This window comes from Podarcis vaucheri, assembly GCF_965113315.1.
Source record: "Podarcis vaucheri genome assembly, chromosome: 13".
Taxonomy (NCBI): domain Eukaryota; kingdom Metazoa; phylum Chordata; class Lepidosauria; order Squamata; family Lacertidae; genus Podarcis; species Podarcis vaucheri.
This window is the reverse complement of record NC_138751.1, coordinates 49,288,158-49,312,635: the sequence shown is the minus strand read 5'-3', so window position 1 is coordinate 49,312,635 and position 24,478 is coordinate 49,288,158. Positions and strand designations below refer to the sequence as shown.

Genomic DNA, 24,478 nt, shown 5'->3' with positions numbered 1-24,478 from the left:
AGACAGAACTATGTAGAATTACATGAAAGTCAAAGCACTCCTTCATCATGATATAGAGGTGAACACAACAGATCTGACCTCAAGTCACTTTGCTGCCCATTACATTATGCTGAGAAGCATTTACCTGGAGCATCAGATGAAGATTGGTTACTTTCTGAGCTGACCACCCAGAATTGTCGTCGCCAACTTCAAACCATGGCTTCATACGCTGAATATAGGAACCTTCCTTAAAGAAATTCTGATTGGAATTGTTGTTCTTCAACAAATTTTGCAGCAAGAGAAGACAATCCTCCACAACTATGCCTGAAAGGACAGAAGCGTCGAAGCACATTAGTTTCAATAGTCAGAATTACTCAGTAAAATTTTAGCGCCGCATAATACTATTGCTAGCATCTAGGCACCGAAAAGACTACAGTGAAGGCATCTGTTATCATGAGTTAGGGAGCTTCAAAGTGTGGGGACTGACACACTAAAAGAATGATTTCTTACAAATGCAGAATGAGTATTTTGTGGCACTAAAATTTTATGAGATACTAAAAGGCCTTCACTACGTAAATACATTTTAGAACCAATTCTTATGTTATGATGTACGGAGCCCATCTGTCTAGATTATTTATTTATTTCGGTTATAAGAACATTCATGGACTGTTTTCAAACCCTAACAAGGATACGGAAAGCAGTCAAGACCTTTCAAAAAACAATTAAAGCAATATTTAGCAAGGTGAAGAGTAAGAAGAGAAAAGAGTGTAAAATTAAAACCGCACTACCATAATTAAATGCCATTGGCTTCCCCATCAAACTTTTAGGCTATGAAGGAAGCTATGAGCACTGGCTATTTAAAATTAAGTTTCACCACCCCACCACAAAATGAGGTAATAAGGTTTAGGCTTTGACCCACAAGCTGTTCAAACTCTTTTTTCTCCCCCTTTGTTCCCTAGAATTCAGTAAGACATTGCAAAGCAAGCAAGCAAGCTGGGAAAGGGTTAACCAGGATTCCTTAACCCAGATCTGAAACTGAACAGGTTCATGTCTGACATTCAGTGCTGCATAAGCTATGATGACAGAGCACATCTTTCAAGGCATACCTCCGTCGCTGTTTCCCTCGTCCGTTATGATATCCAACAACCTCTCAAAGGCATTTTCAAAAGCGACTATTTTCTGGATGGCTGCATTACTTTTCGTCAACTGCTGAAGTAACAAGACACCCTATGGGAGAAAAAGGAAGACAGAAGTGACCAGCAAAACTTAAACTCTGGAAAAAAACAGTTTCTTTAAATCAGGGGTCAGCAAACTTTTTCAGCAGGGGCCAGTCCACTGTCCCTCAGACCTTGTGGGGGGGCCGGATTATATTTTTTGGGGGGAAATGAACGAATTCCTATGCCCCACAAATAACCCAGAGATGCATTTGAAATAGAAGCACAAATTCTACTCATGTAAAAACATGCTGATTCCCAGACCGTTCGCGGGCCGGATTTAGAAGGCGAATGGGCTGGATTTGGGGCTTAGTTTGCCTATCCATGGGGACACGAGTGGTGCTGTGGGTTAAACCACAGAACCTAGGACTTGTTGATCAGAAGGTCGGTGGTTCAAATCCCCGCCATGGGGTGAGCTCCCGTTGCTCGGTCCCTGCTCCTGCCAACCTAGCAGTTCAAAAGCACGTCAAAGTGCAAGTAGATAAATAGGTACCGCTCTGGCGGGAAGGTAAACAGCATTTCCGTGCATTGCTCTGGTTCGCCAGAAGCGGCTTAGTCATGCTGGCCACATGACCTGGAAGCTGTACGCCTCGGCCAGTAAAGCGAGATGAGCGCTGCAACCCCAGAGTCGGCCACGACTGGACCTAATGTTCAGGGGTCCCTTTACCTTTACCTTGCCTACCCATGCTTTAAATGATACACCAATGTTCAAGTGAGCAAGGTCCCATTCAGCAGAATCAGACGAGCGCCGGCGTGTGCTGCTGTGCGTGTGACTGTCAGGATTGGAAGGATCAACACCCACTATCCATTATGCGATGCCCTGAAGATCTTAATGCGCTTTCTAAACTTGAACAAATATCTTACAATCAATAATCTAGTTTGGGTATCTATTTGGACATATGGACTGCTTATATCGATATATAAATTAGGACTGATGCGTTGCTCTTATTGTTAATATCAGCTGCCACCCCCCTTTTTTAATCTGTTGTATTTGCAATAAAAATGAAAATATGATCAGATACAACTGTACACTCTGTTATTTTCTACTTACATCATTCCGTATGACCTCTCTAGAATCTGCTAGCAGGTCCATCAGCCTTGAGACGCCTAAAAGAGAGAACCGTGACAAAATATTGTTATGCCCAGGCATATAAAGCTACCTTAACGCAAGTCAAAAGATATGCAATTTTTATTATTATTATTATTATTATTATTATTATTATTATTATTATTATTATTATCGTACTTTCTGGTGTATAAGACGACTGGGTTATAAGACGACCCCCCAACTTTTCCAGTTTAAATACAGAGTTTGGGATATACTCGCCGTACAAGACTACCCCTCTTCCAACGCACACCAAATAAAAATTAAAAAACCAGTCTCCAGTCCGGCTCGGAAATCCGCTCCACTTCCCAGTGGCCGGGGGCTTCTGGGGCCAATTTTCAAGCGTATTTCTGCTTCATCTAGAGAGCTTGGTGTCCTCTGATTTAATTTGCTGTCATTTTATCCTTTGGTGGGGAGTTGCTGTAGGAGCTGCTGCTGTAGCCGGTGTATAAGACGACCCCCAACATTTGAGAAGATTTTCCTGGGTTAAAAAGTAGTCTTATACGCCAGAAAATACAGTATTATTATTATTATTATTATTATTATTATTATTATTATTATTATTATTGCTGTTGCTATTATTTATTCAACTTATTTGCCATACAGAAAGTCTCCAGGTGGCTTCCATATACAACAAAAACAACTACAGTGGTCCCTTTGTTCTCAAACGCCTTGGTACTCAAACAACTTTGGAACCCAAACACTGCAAACCCGGAAGTAAATGTTCCAGTTTGCAAACTTTTTTTGGAAGCCAAATGTGCTCCATTTTGAGTGTTGTGCTTTCGATTTGAGTGTTACCCTGAGGTCTGTCTTGTTCTGCTATTTATTTTGCATTTTTGTTTTTACGGCTGTGTGGAACCCAGTTCAGCTACTGATTGATGGATTGTGTGACTGCCGTACATTGTTTATTGCTTTCATATTATGGATCAATGGTCTTGTTAGGTAGTAAAATTCTTGTTAAATTGCTGTTTTAGGGGCTGTTTTTAAAAGTCTGGAAGAGATTAATCCGTTTTGCATTACCTTCTATGGGAAAACACGCCTTGGTTTTAGAACGCTTTGGTTTTGGAAAGGACTTCTGGACCGGATTAAGTTTGAGAACCAAGGTACCACTGTATTATGTTTAGCAAAACAATATTCCCCTAACAAAACAATATTCCTCCAAACACACACACACACACACACACACACTTGATTGATTTGATTTATTACGGCCATTGGCCCATATCTAAAACAATACATCAAGATTTATCCATAAACAAACAATTTAAACAGTTCCAAGTTAAAACACCCATATAAAACCAATTTTACTTCAATTAGGTAAACACTATATACAATAAGCTCCCTCTATGTCAACCGCAATTCAAATCCCTCGGATTTTGGGGGATATGCGTCTTAGTTCTGGCACTTATTGATGGTTCTTAAGTTTGGCTAAGCTGTCAGAGTCATACAGTGATCCATTTCTCCTCTTATGAAATAAGACATTAATCAGGTATCTAGCGACTGCAAGGGATCTACTTGAGTCTTCGTCGTTTAATAAGTATATTATTTGGGCTTCCTGAGGTCTGTCAGCAATTCTCGATAAATATGGGGCCAGAAACTTGGACCGTGAAGCCGAATGTAACGGACAACAGAAGATTATATGATATAACGATTCTATAGATCCACTTTTACAGTCACAGAGGAGTGAGATCTGTCCGTTGGAGAGTCTGTTACCCAACACATTTGATGGGAAAACATTGAATCTAGCCTTTATAAAGGCATACCTGTGCATCACCACAGATAAGGTAGTTAAATAAGTTGGAAGTTTTGTTGGTGGTGTTAAGCCAAGGTTTATCGGCGAACAGGTGCCACCACCTGTCGCAATATTAAATTGTAAATCGATCTCCTCTAATTTGTGAGTTATAATTCTCTTGGCAGAAATTAAATCCAATTTTAGTAGTTCAGATGGAGATAGTCCTAAGGACACAAGTTTCTCATGTATTATTTTTGCCACACACACACTCTAACAATTATCATAATTCCTCAAAAGCCTTAACCTGCTGCTAAAAAGCCAAACACTTTCTCCTCTAACGGGCAACGGATCTCAAGGGTCTCAGCCAAGAGGCCTTTCCCAGCCCTACAAATGGAGATCCATTTAACTAAAAATGCCAAGAACTGAACCTAAGAATTTCTGCATTCACACTGTGAGATGTGTCACACTTTAAAAACCTGTGAAAACGGCAACTTCTGGAATGGCTTACCAGCATTCAGAGACCTTAAAAAGCTGTGGACGCTCCCCTTTGTATCACTACAGCCTAGCAGATGTTCTGGCTACATTTCAGACGCAGAAATGTGTTCAGGCTGCTCTGCATGGAGCATCGGATTCACAGGTTGGAGGATGCTATTGGACTTATCTCTGAGAGGTCAAGTGGCCTTGAAGGCATGAAGCACCTTTCACCCGTTTACGTTGATGAATCTCTCCTGGATGAAAATAGCCTGGCCACAGTAATTACAGCCTGGTAATATCCTGTTTGGATTACCGCAACGCAGCCTAGTTCAGAAACTAGACAGTAACTTATCTGCTGTACAGTGGCACCTCGGGTTACATACGCTTCAGGTTACATACGCTTCAGGTTACAGACTCTGCTAACCCAGAAATAGTACCTCGGGTTAAGAGCTTTGCTTCAGGATGAGAACAGAAATCGTGCTCCAGCGGCACGGTGGCAACAGGAGGCCCCATTAGCTAAAGTGGCGCTTCAGGTTAAGAACAGCTTCAGGTTAAGAATGGACCTCTGGAACGAATTAAGTACTTAACCGGAGGTAGCACTGTATTCTGTGCTCAGTGGGATCAGGCATGTTGAACATATCTGATCTTGAACAGCTGAACTAGCTTCGGATCAGTTTCTAAGCCAAATTGAAGGTGCTGCTTTTAACTTTAAAACCGTAAATGGCTTTAGAGCACAGTATTTCAAGGACCGGGACGCGGGTGGCGCTGTGAGTTAAACCACAGAGCCTAGGGCTTGCCGATCAGAAGGTTGGCGGTTCGAATCCCTGCGACGGGGTGAGCTCCTGTTGTTCAGTCCCTGCTCCTGCCAACCTAGCAGTTTGAAAGCACCTCAAAGTGCAAGTAGATAAATAGGTACCGCTCCGGCGGGAAGGTAAACGGTGTTTCCATGCACTGCTCTGGTTCGCCAGAAGCGGCTTAGTCATGCTGGCCACATGACCCGGAAGCTGTACGCCGGCTCCCTCGACCAATAAAGCGAGATGAGCGCCGCAACCCCAGAGTCAGACACGACTGGACCTAATGGTCAGGGGTCCCTTTACCTTTTTCAAGGACCACCTACCACAAGAGTATTTGACTTAACTATTAGCATCCTTAGAAGCCCTGACGCTGGACCACACCACACCCCTTGGTGGGATGGGTGTAGAAGCGGAATAGGACCTTATTTTAGTTGTGGCACTTGCTAATGGAATGTGCTCCCCATACAGGATTGTCTGGTGCATAATTTTATCTTTTCTGCACCAGCGAAAATCTTTTCAAGGCTTCAATCTCTCTCTGTCCCACACAGAACAAGAAGAGACCAAATGTTGGAAGCATGGCGTCCAACGCCTCTTGACCCAATTTCGATTACAGTGGTACCTCGGATTACATACGCTTCAGGTTACAGACGCTTCAGGTTACAGACTCCGCTAACCCAGAAATAGGACCTCGGGTTAAGAACTTTGCTTCAGGATGAGAACAGAAATCGTGCTCCGGCGGCGCGGTGGCAGCGGGAGAACCCAATAGCTAAAGTGGTGCTTCAGGTTAAGAACAGATTCAGGTTAAGAACAGACCTCCGGAGCGAATTAAGTACTTAACCTGAGGTACCACTGTACAAGATCTTCAGGTGATCATGAAGATGGATAAGAGGCACTTAAGAGATTGTCTCTTCAAGTCCGATGCAGAAAGGGATTTAACCACGATTGCCTCTACCAAAAGTTCACTATGGTTCCCACTTATCAAAACGGAGCACATCCGAGCTAGTTATCTGACAAAGCTCCCACTTGCCGTACTAAGAATCGCTTTTACAGTGGTACCTCAGGTTAAGTACTTAATTCGTACAGTACAAGGAGAGACTTACATAGAGGACCTGTACCACTATTTATTGCAATGCCCGCTATATATAGAACCAAAAGTCCGATTTATAAAACCCCTGCTTACGAACGGAACACACTGGAACAGGACGGAAAGGGTGAAATGGCTGCTGAGTGATACTGACGACTTCGTAACTTATAAAGTAACACTATATACGTTGGCAGCTAAGAAGATCAGGAGAAAAGAACTAGATAAAATACTGGTCAGTTGCAAAGGTGATTCGGATATTTAAGCTGGCCCATTCTATCTGAGAACCAACTGCTATTCTATCGTATGCAACAAATAATTTCTAGCAGACGTGACCGTGGTTTATTGTATTTGCAGTGCCTGATGTTTTGATGGTTATTGCTGTTTTTCTTTTTGTTTCCTTTGTGAATGATGCCATGGCCTTTGGCTAGTGCAATAAAGTTTATGATGACGTAAATCTTTTCATGTGTCCAGGATAGTATGCCTTGATGGATGGCTTTATTTGGTTCTTAAGAAGTTTTTCTTTTGCTGGACTTTCCTTGCTTTATTGTATGGATTTTTACTGATGTTTATTTTTTTACTGTAAACTGCTTTGGGAGGTCACTGCATCTGAAAAGCTACATAGAAATGTTTTAAAATAAAATACCGTATTCTTTGCACCATAACACTCACTTTTTTCCTCCTAGAAAGTAAGGGGAAATGTCTGTGCGTGTTATGGAGCAAATGCCTACGGATGGCGGGGGAATCTGCTGCAGTCGTGAGCAGAGGATCCATGGTTCCCCTTCCTTCCCTCCTCCGTGGCTTGCTTTGAAACAGCAAAGCGGGAGAAGAGCCGCTGAGTGGGGAGGAGAGAGGGACAGAGAGCCTGCTTGCTTTAAAGGAGCAAAGCGGGAGAGGAGAGGAGTGTAAGCGGCTCCTGTCCGGTTGGCTCCTTTAAAGCAAGCAGGCTCTCTGTCCCTCTCTCCTCCCCACTCAGCTGGCTAAATAGCAGCAAAGTTTTTCAGCGAGTAGGGGAGGAGGGAGAGAAGCAGAGCCTTCTTTCTTTAAAGGAGCAAAGCGGGAGAGGAGAGGAGCCTTCTCCCCTTAAACCCCTCTTCTGCATTATTAGCAGCATCCTTCTCCACCTACCACATGTGTGTTCCTTGGCCCTTGAGTGCTTTTCCTTCCCTCCCCACTTAAAACGTGGTTACAAAGCACGGATCCACATGGATCCTCAGGATTTTTGCATTGGGCTACCCCAAACTCACTGTCAGATCACATGTCTGTGGCCACAGCATGAACCACAAAAATCATACATCCACTGTTTTGTTTAGAATATTTTTTTCTTGTTTTCCTCCTCCTTTGTGTTATGGTTGGGTGCGTGTTATAGAGCGAAAAATACGGTAAATACTTACCCATGGGGCTGACTAGTATTATCTGCTGCACTTGGGGGCCCTGCTGTTTCAATAGCACTGTAAGAAGTTTCACTCCAGGCCACCGGACGTGAAAATCAAATTCCTGCAAGTCAACATGCCTAAGCATTAAAATCCACTGTATTTCATTGCTTACGATTATTCTGGCCAATATTTGTGCTATAATTTTACCAAAAACAACAACAGCAGCCACAAAATGATATGCTCTGCTTCTGTCAAAGGAAGTTTACTTTCTGGTCTAAATGACAGCCAAATTAAGATAATCATAACATCACCAACATTTGTATAGAACTTCATACACATAATCAATAATCCTTACTGCAAGGCAGGCCAGTATTATTCCCGTTTCAGCCAGGGGAAGCAGGTGGCGCTATGGGTTAAACCACAGAGCCTAGGACTGCCGATCAGAAGGTTGGCGGTTTGAATCCCCGTGACGGGGTGAGCTCCCGTTGTTCGGTCCCTGCTCCTGCCAACCTAGCAGTTCAAAAGCACGTCAAAGTGCAAGTAGATAAATAGGTAGCGCTCCGGCGGGAAGGTAAACGGCGTTTCCGTGTGCTGCTCTGATTCTCCAGAAGCGGCTTAGTCATGCTGGCCACATGACCCGGAAGCTGTCTGCAGACAAACGCCGGCTCCCTCGGCCTATAGACCGAGATGAGCGCGCAACCCCAGAGTCGGTCACGACTGGACCTAATGGTCAGGGGTCCCTTTACCTTTACCTAGTACGCTCACAACAGGGGCAAAATTTGCTGCAGGGACTTTCTGGTTCATAGCTTAGCCACTTTAGTGCAATTAATTTATAATTTTGAAAATTCAATTACTGTTCCTGGGTACTCTACTTTAACCCTTGGACTGATCTAACAAAGCTTGAAGGCCCACACTGAAATTGAGAACAGGTTGCTATGCTACTTAAATGAAAGGATTGTTTTTTACATTTATATCCTGCCCTTCTTCCCAGGTGCTCAAACTACCAGGGCTCTTCTCTTCCATGTTATCCCCACAATGTGACACTGAGCTACAGTGGTGCCTCGCAAGACGAAATTAATTCGTTCCGCAAGTTTTTTCTTCTTGTGAGTTTTTCGTCTTGCGAAGCACGGTTTCCCATAGGAATGCATTGAAAATCAATTAATGTGTTCCTATGGAAACCGCTTGCCAGGCTGGTGGTGCGGAGAAGGGCTTTTCTCCCCACCGCAAGCCTTCAGGACAGGTACGGGAACAGAGGGGAAGGGGCGCAGCGCTTCTCCTCTGTTCCCGGGGCTTGCGGTGGGAGGAGGGTTTTTCTGAGTGTTGGCTGTGGGAAGGAAAACCCTCCTCCCACCGCAAGTCTTCAGGACAGCCATCCGAAGGCTGGCGCGGGGAGAAGGTCTCTCCGCCCCACCGCCAGCCTTCGGAGGAGCCTTCCGAAGCCTGGCGGTGGGGCGGAGAGACCTCCTTCTGCCGCCAGGCTTCGGAGCAGCCTTCGGAGGAGGTCCGAGGACAGTGGGGAAGACGCGCTACGCTTCCCCGCTGTCCCGGAGATTTCCCTATGGGCTTTCGTCTTGCGAAGGAAGCCCATAGGGAAATTCGTTTTGCGAAGCGCCTCCAAAACGGAAAACCCTTTCGTCTAGCAGGTTTTCCGTCTTGCGAGGCGTTCGTCTTGCGGGGCACCACTGTAATCCCCCAGATAGCGTCACAACTGAATGAAGATAGGAACCCCTGACTTCCCAAGTCCCAGTTAAACATCACTTCCTCTACAACCCTTCAAATGATGCTTTCCCCCTAGCCTGGCTCTGTGACTGGATTCGCTGGTCAAGTAGGGAAGACAGCAGTAAAAAGGAGTGGACAAGATCCACTCTCCCCAGATTAATACTGCTTTGTTCACCGCAATATCAACCAACAAATTTGTATGCTTATTCTATGACTAAAGGAGAACAGTTCTCACCTCCAAATAGGTCAGAAGAAGAGTGATATTGTCTGGCTGTTTAATGAAAAGCTCTGTAAATTGACTTCCAAGGTCTTCCGGTTGTTTCTGCAAATTTTCTTCTGTAACATTAACAAAGGTTCAATTACAGCAAAGCTTCAATCAGCTCCGTAATTGTAAGCAAGTACTATTTGAGTAAACGTAATAAAAATTTTAGCTTAAAAAATAATTGTCATCCACCAATCAATGTTACAGAACATATTTAATGTGCACTGGAACATTTCACAACTTCAGGCGTGAAACTTAACATGGGCTTGCTGAAAAATGCTGAAGACAGTCAGTAAAGAGAAAGCTATATTTACCAATAAATTGTTCATTATTTAATAGAAGTATTTCTATCCCAGCTATCCTTCCAGATGTCACATTAATTTCATTGGGCCTGCCCTTTGCAAACATTAAATATATATATAAAAAATCCATATGGGTATTTAGGAATAAGGCATCAACCATGGCAATATTACTACTGTGGCATATGCTGCCTCTATTTATGAATCCAAAGCATATTTGCTCCAAGCCTTCATCCCCTATTAGCAAATCTGCTATAAACTCAGCTTGTAGGATTCTTCTGTCTCACCCACCACTGACAGCAAATTTGGGAGAATCTCACATCAGGTGGCAGCAGGGGGAGTTCTTCCTGAAGCTCACATCAAGAAAAAGGCCTCTAAGAGGTCATGTGTTTTGTTTAGCAATGTACTTTGCACATTTAGCTAGTATTATTTATTCACTCTGAACTGTTTACAGGGTTGCCCTAACAATTTTCAAAGAGGGCCCGATTTTTTAGGATTGAAGTTGTTGAGCTTTTAGGATTTTGCACCAAGACATATACTGCCACAGGGGCCAGATTAAATTGATCAGCAAGCCACATTAAGCCCCCAAAACGGACTTTGGACATGCCTGGTTTACATCACCCGGACAGTGGCTTTGTTTTTTGTCCACCCCACTCATTTATTTTCTACATTATTCCCCAAAAACTTTATAATTAGCATATGTATTCAGTGGTGTGACATGCAGAAAGAAAAACTGAGACCTCCACTTTCCTCAGAGGCAATGTGTTAATAATTGCATGTTCATGACAAACATAATTATTTGAGGTGTGCAATGCTTTACACGGCAGATATGATGGAAATGCATATTCATGCTCAAAGCAGAACCATGCTCAAAGGATGATAGCTTTAATATGAAATCATATGTACAGTTCCCTGCAGTGAAGTATGAAAATCTAGCTTATCTTGGAACAGTTGCTTTTTTAAATATTCAGAGAGAAAAAATGAACAGACTGTTACCTTGGTAGATGAACTTAATACGTTCCGGGAGTCCATTCGACTCCCAGAACGGTTCAAAAACCAAGGCGCAGCTTCCGATTGGCTGCAGGAGCTTCCCAGTTTGGAAGCTGCACCGGATGTTCGGCTCATGAAAAACATTCGCAAACCAGAACACTCACTTCCTGGTTTGCAGCGTTCGGGAGCCAAAACGTCTGAGTACCAAGGTGTTGGACAACCAAGGTACGACTGTAAAAGGAAGGCTGGCATCTGGAATTCACAAAAAGAAACAAGCATTTCTATATCAAGGACACAGGTGCAGAACCTCAGGGGACACTGCCATGGCACCTGCAACTGGCCTGGGAGCTTGTAAAATGGCCAGACAGGCCAAGATTACTGCCTCAAGATTACTGAGAGCCAGTGTGGTGTAGTGGTTAAGAGCGGTGGACTCGTAATCTGGGGAACCGGGTTCGCGTCTCTGCTCCTCCACATGCAGCTGCTGGGTGACCTTGGGCCAGTCACACTTCTGTGAAGTCTCTCAGCCCCACTCACCTCACAGAGTGTTTGTTGTGGGGGAGGAAGGGAAAGGAGAATGTTAGCCGCTTTGAGACTCCTTAAAGGGAGTGAAAGGCGGGATATCAAATCCAAACTCTTCTTCTTCTTCTTCAATTGTCAGTAGGAAAAACAGTGATGCCAAAACAGGGCACATTCACTTAGGTAGCACTAAAGGGGCCTGTGTCTACCAGAGAGAGGGCCTGCTCCCATAGCATTGCCCAACACTAGCGCAGCATGCCTGTCTCATGAATTTGTGGCAAGTATCCACCACCCCAGTGGGACGCAGGTGGCGCTGTGGGTTAAACCACTGAATCTAGGACTTGCTGATCAGAAGGTCGGCGGTTCGAATCCCCATGACAGGGTGAGCTCCCTTTGCTCGGTCCCTGCTCCTGCCAACCTAGCAGTTCGAAAGCACGTCAAAGTGCAAGTAGATAAATAGGTACCGCTCCAGCGGGAAGGTAAACAGCGTTTCCGTGCGCTGCTCTGGTTTGCCAGAAGCAGCTTAGTCATGCTGGCCACATGACCCGGAAGCTGTACACCGGCTCCCTCGGCCAATAAAGCGAGATGAGCGCCGCAACCCCAGAGTCGGCCACGACTGGACCTAATGGTCAGGGGTTTCTTTACCTTTACCTTTATCCACCACTCCAGACAGAACAGATAACAGCTGTGATCTGAACAAACGGGGAACTTACTATCACAGCAGGCACATGGTAGCAAGGTAAAGTAAAATGCAAAATGAAAGAAAGCTTAAATAAAAAAAGGAGGGGGAGGTTTTTTTTTTTTTAAAAAAAAAGCTCAAAATGAAGAGAAAGTTCTGACAATGTTATCACTGTAGCAACCATGATCTGAGTTGTGGCTGGGGACAGGCCTGCTGCCAAAGCGTTTCATTGCCCAGATTCCAAATGTTGCACCGTAGAGCCACAAAACATGCATGTGGGACTCCGCGTAAAGAAGAAACTACCATACAGAAGTGATATCCTATTTGCCATAGGATTCACATATTCATGAGTAAAGAACATTCCCAATTTGTAGAACTTCCTTTATTCTTGAAGCATCAGAGAAACATTGTCTTGTTTTTTACTAAACAGGTGCAAGCAAAACTGCCAATTTATTAGCTCCTGTGGTTTACTGAGCTATACTCTTGCTCTGCTACTGGAAGAGGAATCCAAGACTCCTTTGACTTTAACCTTACCCCATTCCATGTGTATCTTGCTATGAAGAGAAAATAGTGAGTTTTGAATCGTAAAAGCCTGGTGGGGACAGTCCTCCATAAACGAGTGTACACAAATGACAGAATGGCTTGGTTCAGCCGTAACATATCATTAAACTAAGCCGAAATATTTTATGCAATTTGGACAATGCTATACTTGTGGCCTATCGTAGTCACAGCTTCCCATTTGTGTCAGCTAATTCCTCATTCTCAATGGAAAAGAAACAGCATGATCTTCAATACGGAAGGAGAACGTCTCCATTTTGACCACATGTATCGTATAGAATCAGAGATGGCTGGTGTAACCTTTCCAAATAAGGCGTTCAGCAATTTATACATAGGAATTATGAAGACCAGGCCCACTGGCTCCCAGCCAGCACACCTGAGAATCAAGTCTGAAGTGTTGAGGGCTTTTATGTCTTCTTGCAGGTTGTTATAGGTACGCTGTATGCTTCTAGAAGCGTATTTACTTCAAGCAGTATGTACTTCTCCATCAAGCAGTAGCTTTTTTCAGTCCTCTTGTTAGCTATTGCCTTCTTGTCTAGTCTTCCAATGGCAACTTCAGAGATAGGCTTTCCAGGAGTTAGGAAAGTGGACCTCTCCCTTTTGGCTTGCCCCGTGTCTCTACTTACTTATTTTTTGCTGGGCTACATCTCTACCTCTCCTGCCAACCTAGCAGTTTGAAAGCACGTCAAAGTGCGAGTAGATAAATAGGTACCGCTCGGCGGGAAGGTAAACGGCGTTTCCGTGCGCTGCTCTGGTTTGCCAGAAGCGGCTTAGTCATGCTGGCCACATGACCCGGAAGCTGTACGCTGGCTCCCTTGGCCAATAAAGCGAGATGAGCGCCACTACCCCAGAGTCGGCCACAACTGGACCTAATGGTCAGGGGTCCCTTTACCTTTTTACATCTCTACCTAGTTCACTTTATGAGACTTGTTAGGCAGACTCTGTTCCCCTGAAGCCCCATCTTCTGCTCTTCTAAGTCGCACCAGGTTCAGGAGGAGCGGTCATCCTATTTTCCTCCTTATCCCCTCTAGCTCCTTTTAACCTCTACTTCTCAGGCAAATCTTCTTTCCTGCTAGCCATAACCCTTCTTTGACCTCAGAAGGGCAAGCCTCTCTTCAATCTGCTCCACTCCACCACCTCTCTGTTTGTAGGAGTAAGGGTTAGGGAAAAGCCAGGAAGGGGCTGCTGGAGGAGAAGAGTTAAGACAGTATTGGCAGCCACAATGGAAGCATGCAATTTTGCCCATATGTCCCACTGGACACACCAATCTGAAAGTTAAAATTCCTCGATGCCATCAATTTTCCCCCAGCTTTGAGGACACTGATCATCAAAGTTGACATCAAATCCAGTGGGCTGTAGCCAACCAAGTTCTACACGCGGATAGACCCAGTGAAATCAACCTAAGCTAGTCATGTAAAGTAACTTCAGTGGGTCTACTCTGAGTAGGACTAGCACTGGCTAAAACCCAACCAATATGCCAATGCCATATTCCAACATTATATTCCTTATCTTCCAAAATGTTAAAATAAACTGACAAGAGAAAATCCAGGAAAGGATACAGGCAAGATAATATGTTAATAGCAAGAAAGCCTCATCAATATTATGCTATTAACCAGGTTACAATGTATTCAGCATCATTAGTACAGTATTGCAATGAAGTATTTTAAGATCAGCCATTTGATAAAAAAGTTTTTATTACAGAAGATGCCTGCAACATGATTCCAAGTGGACCTTGGAATCAAAGGGCTGTTAAGATGCATGCTCATGTACACAGCGTTGTTTAAAAAGGACACTGCAAAAAATACACTTTTGAACTTCAATTGCTATAAAATATTTGCAATTCAGCAATTATTTCTGAACACTGGGTGTTCATATTGCCCCCTTCATTATGAACTCAGCAATCTTAGTAACAAATGGAAAGTATTTCAGGTCTTTTAATTCAGTATCTAACGTTACAAGACACATTTCTCTCCATCAATTATCAACTTGAGCAGTCACATGGCTCCCCTTTGACATGAAAGGGGCCAAAACAGATGCAAAATTTAAAAGTGTTAAGAAGAGAGGGCTAAAACCCTTGCAAAAGTCTACACAGTATCCTTTTAAAAACCGATTAATGGTGTTGTGAGTCAGTTAATGCTTAGAACTATAGCTAAAGACACACCATGCTAATATAAATTCAGGTTGCTTTACCTTCAGAATCATCTGTAAAGGCAGACAAGAAGAGAGAAAGATTCAAAAATGAAGCAGATTTCAATTTAGTACGGCACAAAAGATCGGTTAATGGCATAAAATTGATTTCAAAAGGAAGAACTACAGATCAATGCTCACTACAGTGGTTACTTGATTAGTTTAACTCAGGCTCCCCTAAACAAATGTAGTTAAAAACATCCTCTGGAGGCCAAGCAAAGATTCCACAATCTTGTCCTCCCTAAACCTTGATGCTTCTACACTCTCTAAAGAAACAGGTGTGTCCCTGTTCTCCCCGCCTCCCATGGGATGCCTTGGTTTGGCCAACTGTCATCAAAGCATATTCGCCATCAAGAGTGAGGAGACAGCCCTCCTGATGGCGAATATGCTGGCATAGCCCTCTCCAAAATTGGCCTAACTGGGAGCAACTGCCCCTTGTTTCTTCCCTCCCTGGACTGCCTGTAAAAGTTAACATTCCAATCTGGGTAGTATATACCGTATTTTGCGCCCCATAAGATGCTCCGGCCCATAGGACACACCTAGTTTTTTGAGGGGGAAATAAAGAAAAAAAAATTATTTCCTCCCCCAGGTTCGGGGCTGGAAGAACCAGGTCGGGGAACAGTGGGAAGGCACGCTCTGCCTCCCCGCTGTCCCCCGAGCTTGTGGGGCTGGCGATGGGCAGAGCTGTGCTGATCCCGTGATGGCAGGCAGCTCTGTGCAGCCACCGGAGGCGGGGCGGAGCTTAGCGCCCCGCTCCGGATGGCAGCGCAGAGCTGCGCTGGTCCCAGGACCGCAGGCAGCTCTGCGCAACCCTCGGAGCCGGTCTCCCGAGGGTTGCGCAGAGCTTCCTGAAGCCTGCATTCGCCCCATAAGACGCAGGCACATTTCCCCTTCATTTTTGGAGGGGGAAAAGTGCGTCTTATGGGGCGAAAAATACGGTAACTGTAACGTAACTGAATCCACTGGTTTGCCTATGTCCCTTCTTTCTTTTATTGTTTAGTAAGGCATTCTGGTGGTTGAAAGCTGAGTTCAATTTTAAGCATTTAGCAAATAAATTATCATCTGCTCGCAGAATATACAAAGTATTCTCAACATTCCTTCCTCGGTTTGCATTGCAAAATCTAGTAGCTAAAAATTCAGAAAATTACTTCTGAAGAATCAATACCAGAACCAGCAAGATATACTCATGCAAGTAAATATTTTGGCACATTCAAATATGCCTATACAGTGCACCTAGGCCGAATTGAAAGTTCTGTCAATGCACATTCCATTATTCCACATAAAATGAAATATTCTAGAAAACTACCTGCAAGCATTTCTATCTTGAATTCACGTAAAAAGTAAGAAGCTCTGTACAGCTATTTTCATCATGATTTTCTTCCTTTTAGTTTGTAAACATTGTACAGCTTCTCAAAAACCTAGCTGACCTCCAACTCATCAGGAAAAGCATTAAAAGTCTTGCAAGAACTCATGATCCTCCAGAGTTGCTCCTCGTGCCCAAGGCAGCCCATAAACCAGGCATAGGCAAACTCCGGCCCTCCAGATGCTTGGGACTACAATTCCCATCATCCCTAGCTAACAGGACCAGTGGTCAGGGATGATGGGAATTGTAGTCCCAAACATCTGGGGAGCCAGAGTTTGCCTATGCCTGCCATAAACTGTCGTACTTGTACACATTTGGAGGATCAGCAGGGACATGAAAAATATTTGGTGGTGTGTAACCTGGCACCTGTAAGGGACACAGGTAGCGCTGTGGTCTAAACCACGGAGCTTCTGGGGCTTGCCGATCAGAAGGTCGGCGGTTCAAATCCCCATGACGGGGTGAGCTCCTGTTGCTCGGTCCCTGCTCCTGCCAACCTAGCAGTTCGAAAGCACACCACTGCTAGTAGATATATAGGTACCGCTCCGGCGGGAAGGTAAACAGTGTTTCCTTGCACTGCTCTGGTTTCAGTGTTCCGTTGCACCAGAAGCGGCTTAGCCATGCTGGCCACGTGACCCGGAAAACTGTCTGCGGACAAACGCCGGCTCCCTCGGCCTGTAAAGTGAGATGAGCTCCACAACCCCAGAGTTGTCTGCGACTGGACTTAACTGTCAGGGGTCCTTTACCCTTTTAACCTGGCACCTAGTACAGGTCTTAGGAAGTACAGTAATTCTCAGTGTGTTAGCACTAAGAACACGACCAAAGGCTCCGAACAGTAGATAGGGACAAGGTACAGAAGAATAGGTGTCCACATTTGGCCATGTCACATGTTAATGCAATCCCTAGATCTTAGCAAACTGTGAGAGGAAGCAGTAGCATTTGCAACTCCTGTTTTCCCACTTCTTTAGTGGAGAAACTCATAATCTCATTCATAACGAGCCATCATTTGGATCTCAGGAATATGACCTTGGGAGAGATCTGCAAACTCTACTCCACAATTACAAGCAAAAAACCTCCTGTGGTTCAAGTCACTTGTTTCCTTCTGTCTTCCTCTTATTTGTGTAACCTATGAAGGGCTCTCATTTCCTTTTGAGGAATGTCCTTCACTGACTTCTGAAATGATCGGGTCAGCTAAATCTGTGTCGTTCTGTCTGAAGATCAGTAACTTTACTGTGCTCCACAGAGTGTTGCTACAAATCCAACAGCTGCAACCAACCAGCTGCTGGTTTTACCATACGGATGGAAAGAGCATTCATTGTCCTGGTTACTTCAAGTATTCAGAAAGTGAGCAAATGTGTTCTGACAAGCTTACTGAGCCCTAGGTAACCAAAAAATGGGGCATGCTTATTCATCTAGTTGTTAAGAAGCTAATATAAAAAAGCAAGTGTATACCTTGTTCTTCCTCTTCCAAATCATTCGAAATGATATTGTAGAGCGTATCCAAAGCATAGCCAATTATTTCGGAATCTGAACTGTGAATACAAGCACAATCTCTCACTGAATGAAAAGCACTAACATTCCAAAAAATAAAAATCATCCACACAAATAGTAAAAGTGGCCTAATTAGCAGCAGCAAAATAAAAGGCTGTAGCATTGATGTAAGGCTGCAAAGATCCAAATATGGTATCTCTTATGGGGCTGTGACTGTCTTATTCAGGAGTCAGCAACCTTTTTCAGCTGTGGGCCGGTCCACCGTCCCTCAGACCATGTGGTGGGCCAGACTATATTTTTTTTTTGGGGGGGGGGGAAATGAACGAATTCCTGTGCATTTTAAATAAAAGCACACATTCTGCTCATGTAAAAACACCAGGCAGGCTCCACAAATAACCCAGAGATGCATTTAAAATAAAAGGACACATTCTACTCATGTAAAAACACGCTGATTCCCGGACCGTCCACTGGCTGAATTGAGAAGGCAATTGGGCAGCATCCGGCCCCCAGGCCTTAGGTTGCCTACCCCGGTCTTCTTGGCTATTATTGCTCTTAATCTTTCCAATTACAAAACTGATATTTTTAAAAGCTTTTTGGACTTGCTGAGGTTAACTGAAAACAAATTGATGTTTTGGATTTTGGTAAATGCCTTCTTATTTAAAAAAAACCGTGCAATTTCATCATTTTCACATTAATTTGAATTCAATTGCAGCTACACAACAGAAAAAGTGACTAATGCAGAACACTTGCTTGCATACTTTTAGATTTTCCATAAGAGGCTTACCGATCTGTCTGGAGAACATGGATAAGGTGAGGCATAGCTTGGACCCCCACTTCCAGGCGATATTTCTGTGAAATTGAAGAACAGAAGTAACAACTAAAAGAAAATTACAGAACTCTCAAATTGCCACCAAGTACTATTAGGTGAAGAAGAAGAAGAAGAGTTTGGATTTGCTATCCCGCTTTATCACTACCCGAAAGAGTCTCAAAGCGGCTAACATTCTCCTTTCCCTTCCTGCCCCACAACAAACACGCTGTGAGGTGAGTGGGGCTGAGAGACTTCAGAGAAGTGTGGCTGGCCCAAGATCACCCAGCAGCTGCATGTGGAGGAGCGGGGAAGCGAACCCAGTTCCCCAGATTACGAGACTCTTATCCACTACACCACACTGGTGTCATACACAATTAAAATTTCATGTAAGGGACAAAACATACATACCTTTGAAAGAGATTTTAGTGCACGTACAGCATCCCTGCGATCATCAAGTAAGGTTGAAGATGCTACTCTATCACATAATTTCTGAATCTATAAGAGAAATAAAATTGAAGTATTTCAGAAAGTTCTCTGTTGTTTGTAAATATCTTCTCCTCACTTCATCTTTGAGCTGTTCCACCGCTGAAACTTTACCCAAGTTGAAGCTCAAACTGTTCCATCAGCCTCATGCAAAAGCAAGTATCAAGGTCAGACCGTGGTCACTTTCAGGCACGAGTCCTTCTCAGCCTTTCCTGGAGATGCCAAAGTCTGACTCCTGGAACTTTCTGTATCCATAACATCTGCCCTACCACTGTGCTGCAATCCTTCCCCCCCCCCACAGGGTGGCATTCAACTAAGCTGGACTGAATGCATGACCATGGCTAAGTTGGACGCATTAATTTCAGAGGGTCGACTCTGAGTAAAACTTAGCTGAATACTACCAGCAGACTCTGGAAAAAAGGGGCAAACCTAGAATTATACAGTGGTGCCTCGCAAGACGAAATTAATTCGTTCCGCAAGTCTCTTCGTCTTGCGGTTTTTTCGTCTTGCGATGCACGGTTTCCCATAGGAATGCATTGAAAATCAATTAATGCGTTCCTAGGGAAACCGCCTTCAGACCAGGTCCGGGGACAGTCTGTCCCCGGACCTCTTCTGAAGGCTGGGGGGGGAGGGCTTTTCTTCCCACCCCCAGCATTTTAAAAAACCCTGGGACAGCGGAGGACTTCTCCGCTGTCCGGGGCGATTTAAAAGCCCCTGGGAAGGCAGGCAGGGGGGACAAAGACTTTCGCCCCCTGCCCGCCTTCAGAAGGTGTCCCCGCCTCCCCTCCCCACTTCGGAACAGCTTTCCGAAGTGGGGCGGCTGGGGCAGGTGTCCCCGCCCCCCTACCCACTTCGGAACAGCTTTCCGAAGTGGGGCGGCTGGGGCAGGCGTCCCCGCCCCCCCGCCCCACTTCGGAACAGCTTTCCGAAGTGGGGCGGCTGGGGCAGGCGTCCCCGCCCCCCCGCCCCACTTCGGAACAGCTTTCCGAAGTGGGGCGGCTGGGGCAGGCGTCCCCGCCCCCGCTCCCCACTTCGGAACAGCTTTCCGAAGTGGGGCGGCTGGGGCAGGCGTCCCCGCCCCACTTCGGAACAGCTTTCCGAAGTGGGGCGGCTGGGGCAGGCGTCCCCGCCCCCGCCCCACTTCGGAACAGCTTTCCGAAGTGGGGCGGCTGGGGCAGGTGTCCCCGCCCCCCCTCCCCACTTCGGAACAGCTTTCCGAAGTGGGGCGGCTGGGGCAGGTGTCCCCGCCCCCCCTTCGGAACAGCGTTTTAAAATGCTGGGGGTCGGGAGCGAAGCGCTGCCGACCCCCAGCATTTTAAAACCTCCCCGGGACACGGGGAGATTTTAAAATGCTGGGGTTCGGCAGCGCTTCGCTCCCGACCCCCAGCATTTTAAAACCTCCCCGGGACACGGGGGAATCATAATCCCATATTATGATTCAATATGGGATTCAATATGGGACCTTCTGCATACAAGGTGCTCTATCACTGAGCTATGGCCCAAACGTTTTGCTACACTCTAATATCCATCACAAAGTTCTCCTGTTCCTTATAATAGCATACTGCAGCATTTTAGGCTTGACATGAAGTCTCGTCTTTCCATATTGTTTTAAAATACAAAGCAGAATCAATCTGGGTATGCTTCAAATCTTCAAAGATAAATGAGCAGGCAAAGACGATTAACACTTAGTCCTGCTTCAGCTCAACAGTGGGGAGGAACGCTACAGGATACCCATATGTTTTCCTGACACAGGTGAACAAAGCTGCTTTGGGGGGGGGGGTTATAAACTGATAAGCAACTGGTGGGGGAAAGATGATTAAAATACAGTAGTGCCTCGCAAGACGAAATTAATCCGTTCCGCGAGTATCTTCGTCTAGCGGTTTTTTCGTCTTGCGAAGCAACCCTATTAACGGCTTAGCGGATTAGTGCTATTAGCAGTTTTGCGGCTATTAAAGGCTTAGCGGCTTAGCTGCTAAAAAGCTATTAAAGGCTTAGCGGCTTAGAAAAAGGGGGGGAGCGGAAAAAAATCTCAAGACTCGCAAGACATTTTCGTCTTGCGAAGCAAGCCCATAGGGAAATTCGTCCTGCGAAGCGCATTGAAAAACGGAAAACCCTTTTGTCTAGCGGGTTTTCCGTCTTGCGAGGCATTCGCCTTGTGGGGCACCACTGTAAGCTCTCTCAATGCATCCTTCTCTCAGACTTGCAGCCTATCAATACTCAAATAGCTTTTTAAAAGAAAACAGGGGAAAGCAAATGGAGCTCTACATAATGTGTCTTTTGTGTCTCAAATAGTTGATTTTTCAGTGAAACAAGTTAAGACCTACACCCACACACTATTAATTGCAGACAATAGGTTTTTGTTTAGTACTCAACATGAAGATGCACGTAAAAGTTTTTAGCACAGCAAAGCAGTGGCTACTTTCCTGGCAGCATATCTGAGAAACAAAGTGATACATACTGGGAACACTCAGAAAATGCAGGGAGTTGTTTCTCCTTCGATCAAAGGCCACAAAACATCATCTTTTATTGCAGCCTCTGCACTGAGATAACTTTCATATAGCTCTGAATGGAAAGGAGATTCCTGCAGTTGAGAAATACTCACCTGGTCTGAAACATGGAGAAGAACTGAACAAGCTAAGATGCTAAGGGTGAGAGCTCTTGGGCAACAAAAAATCTGTGGCCCTACTGTAATGACTTTGCCTCCTTTGCAAGTATGGAAATTACACTGTTGTTAAACAACTGGGAATCAGAAATCTTTCATAAATCATCCAACAAGAGGGTTGCCATATTTCAAAAAGTAAAAACCAGGACACCCAAAAGTTGTTGAGCTTTTAATTGTTCAGCTTTTTTTAAGGAAAATCTGAAAGTTGTGGACCTTTTTATAGACACCCCCCCAATTTTTCGATTGTACTACTTCTTGGGGAGTTATTGGTATCATATTTGATGTCCATATGACCATATGAAGTGTGCTGGGTGTACATCATATGCAGAATCACAGGTTACTAAACCCTCATTTATAGTGTGACATAAATCCAAACTCCCACACACAAGTTACACAACAATGTACAAGAAGTCAGTCTGGTAAATTATTTTGTATTCAAGTTATGTCACTACTGGGGACAAAGGAGACAGGAAAGAGTGGTAACAAGTGTTTTGGGTAATATATGATCACACAAATGTAGAAAGCATTTTAGCAAACTGTAGCGTAGAGCTAGCAAAGATGTACCTACCAAAACTTAAATGGAAAGGCCTGGTAAAGTAGCACTATACGGAAGACAAATATGGTCCTTCACACCAAATAAATGGGCATGGCAGTGGGTGGGACAGCAAGTTTGAAAAAGCAGATGAGGTGAAACAGTGGTTGGTAAATGGCAAAGTGGCATTATTTAATTTGCATACTGCCTTCCACCCAAAGATAGCAGGCTGGCTCACAGCATAAAAGCACAGAACACATGAAAAAGAACAAACTAATAATCACGCCCCCAACACCTTTGAAAGGATGTAAGGTTCGTATAGTTAAAGCTATGGTTTTCCCATTAGTGATGTACGGAAGTGAGAGCTGGACCATAAAGAAGGCTGATCGCTGAAGAATTGATGCTTTTGAATTATGGTGCTGGAGGAGACTCTTGAGAGTCCCTGGACTGCAAGAAGATCAAACCTCTCCATTCTGAAGGAAGATAGCCCTGCGTGCTCATTGGAAGGACAGATCCTGAAGCTGAGGCTCCAATACTTTGGCCACCTCATGAGAAGAGAAGACTCCCTGGAAAAGACCCTGATGTTGGGAAAGATGGAGGGCACAAGGAGAAGGGGACGACGGAGGACGAGATGGTTGGAAAGTGTTCTCGAAACTACCAGCATGAGTTTGACCAAACTGCGGGAGGCAGAGGAAGACAGGAGTGCCTGGCATACTCTGGTCCATGGGGTCACCAGGAGTCGGACACGACTAAACAACTAAACAACAACAAGATGTTCATCGGCCCAATATAGAAATAAAATAATAATACCATCCCCATATATCAAGCCTGCATACCACCCTTCCCCCGAGAATCACTGTTATTAAAAACCACATTGAAAAGCATAGCGACGAGCAGGCTGTGTACACGCAAGGCCAAAACACGCGTGTTACGCGTAACGTGTGAATCAGACCCGATGACGTAATGGGCTGTGAGGAAGGACGAGTGGAACAGGGAGCCGGCCGTCAGGCAACCGGGCGCCCCAAGGGAGGGACTGCGCCGGGGAAGGGCGACACGGGTCGCCGCCGGGGGGGACCTAAGCGAACTTCCCCAGCGAAGGACTCACCGTGTCGGCTCCGGAGGGCTGGGGCCCGGAGCTCTGGCCGCCCATGACGCCCCGCAAGAAGTTCATCTTCCCCGGCCGGCCTTCCCCGCCTCGCCAGGCTCGCTAGGCCGCGGCTCCTCTCCTCGGGCCGCGTCAGCTCCCGTCAGCAGCCAGCAGCGCCGCCAGTGCGCCTGCGCCAAGACGTGGCACAAAGGTAGCCATCCTACGGAGAGAGACGCCGGAGAGACACCCCGCCTGAACTTCCGGTGCAGGGCACAAAGGTAGTCACCCTAGAGAGAGGAAACTGGTAGAGGGACACACCGCCTCAACTTCCGGCTTCTGTAGACTTCTCTCCCCCGAGGTTAGGAGTTGAAACCCGCCCATGGAGGGGAAATCGAAACCTTTTTTTTGTTTTGTTTTTTTCAGCGCAGGCTTTGATTTGGGCCAGACCTCCTTATGCAGAAGGCATGGCTTAGCTTTAGTTATTATTTCATTCCATTAAAAGTGTTTAAAACTGCAACGTTGTTGTTGTTTAGTCGTGTCCGACTCTTCGTGACCCCATGGGCCAGAGCACGCCAGGCACTCCTGTCTTCCACTGCCTCGCCCTTCCTCACCGCCCATCACGGCATCGGGGCTGATTCACACGTTACGTGTAACACGCGCGTTTTGGCCTTGCGTGTACGCAGCCTGTTTGTCACTATGCTTTTCAATGCGGTTTTTAATAACAGTGATTCTCGGGGGATATCGCTTGATATATGGCGATATTATTATTTTATTTCTTTATTGGGCTGATGAACATCTTGTTGTTGTTTAGTTGTTTAGTCGTGTCCGACTCTTCGTGATCCCATGGACCAGAGCACGCCAGGCACTCCTGTCTTCCACTGCCTCTCGTAATTTGGTCAAACTCATGCTGGTAGCTAACAAAGGTCCGTATAGTTAAAGCCATGCTTTTCCCAGTAGTGATGTATGGAAGTGAGAGCTGGACCATAAAGAAGGCTGATCGCCGAAGAATTGGTGCTTTTGAATTATGGTGCTGGAGGAGACTCTTGAGAGTCCCATGGACTGCAAGAAGATCAAACCTCTCCATTCTGAA

At 45.2% G+C, this 24,478-nt stretch overlaps 1 protein-coding gene across 2 annotated transcripts in view; it reads right to left on the bottom strand.

Moving 5' to 3' along the window:
• Nucleotides 1-23,598, bottom strand: part of USO1 (USO1 vesicle transport factor) — a 52,802-nt gene extending 29,204 nt beyond the window's left edge. For both annotated transcript variants that reach the window (XM_082194754.1, XM_082194755.1), the window contains exons 1-9: nt 23,407-23,598; nt 19,033-19,119; nt 18,601-18,665; nt 17,778-17,857; nt 9,710-9,810; nt 7,774-7,876; nt 2,245-2,300; nt 1,086-1,206; nt 125-303 (exon numbers count right to left, since the gene is read on the bottom strand). In XM_082194754.1, the coding sequence (XP_082050880.1) occupies nt 125-303; nt 1,086-1,206; nt 2,245-2,300; nt 7,774-7,876; nt 9,710-9,810; nt 17,778-17,857; nt 18,601-18,665; nt 19,033-19,119; nt 23,407-23,472 (858 nt within the window). In that variant the 5' untranslated portion in view covers nt 23,473-23,598. The remainder of the gene's footprint in view (nt 1-124; nt 304-1,085; nt 1,207-2,244; nt 2,301-7,773; nt 7,877-9,709; nt 9,811-17,777; nt 17,858-18,600; nt 18,666-19,032; nt 19,120-23,406) is intronic.
• Nucleotides 23,599-24,478: the final 880 nt, after the last annotated feature.